At 41.8% G+C, this 423-nt stretch overlaps 1 protein-coding gene across 1 annotated transcript; it reads right to left on the bottom strand.

Annotated features, from left to right (window-relative positions):
• Positions 1–7: 7 nt before the first annotated feature.
• Positions 8–420, bottom strand: LOC105461072 (leucine-rich PPR motif-containing protein, mitochondrial-like; the record flags this gene model as incomplete). The annotated part of the gene is made up of 1 exon (XM_011707560.1): positions 8–420. A coding segment is annotated over one exon (413 nt), but the record flags the coding sequence as incomplete, so codon positions are not given.
• Between the last annotated feature and the right edge of the window lie 3 nt (positions 421–423).

Below are 423 nucleotides of genomic sequence, written 5' to 3'. Positions count from 1 at the left end.
ATCATGCAACCGATTGTGCTGCAACAAAAAAGATAATAGAGGCGTAAACATGATAACTTTTGGTATGTTACACAGCTGAAGTCTCTGTAAAGTGTCAATCGGTCTCGCAGTATTTATGTATGGATATACGTAATGAAGCAGCGTATCAAAATCCATTTCTACATCGGCGTCCGTCATAGATTTCAGGAGTGAATATATCTTAGCCTCTCCCTTATTGCGGGACGCTATTAGTAAAGGCCAATAGAAATGTGGTCGTATCTCGATACCTTTACATCTCATCGCCTCGAATATCGCGAAGCACAGTTTCTCTCTACCCAGCTTCAAACCGATCTGCCCTACATCGGTCAATGCTTGTCGGCTGCAGCTGGAATCAACAAAATCGTTCGCGTACCTAATAATATTCTGAATCGACACGTTTAATGT

This window comes from Wasmannia auropunctata, unplaced genomic scaffold (assembly GCF_000956235.1).
Source record: "Wasmannia auropunctata unplaced genomic scaffold, wasmannia.A_1.0 LD309841.1, whole genome shotgun sequence".
Classification (NCBI taxonomy): Eukaryota; Metazoa; Arthropoda; class Insecta; order Hymenoptera; family Formicidae; genus Wasmannia; species Wasmannia auropunctata.
This window is presented reverse-complemented; position numbering and strand designations above follow the sequence as displayed.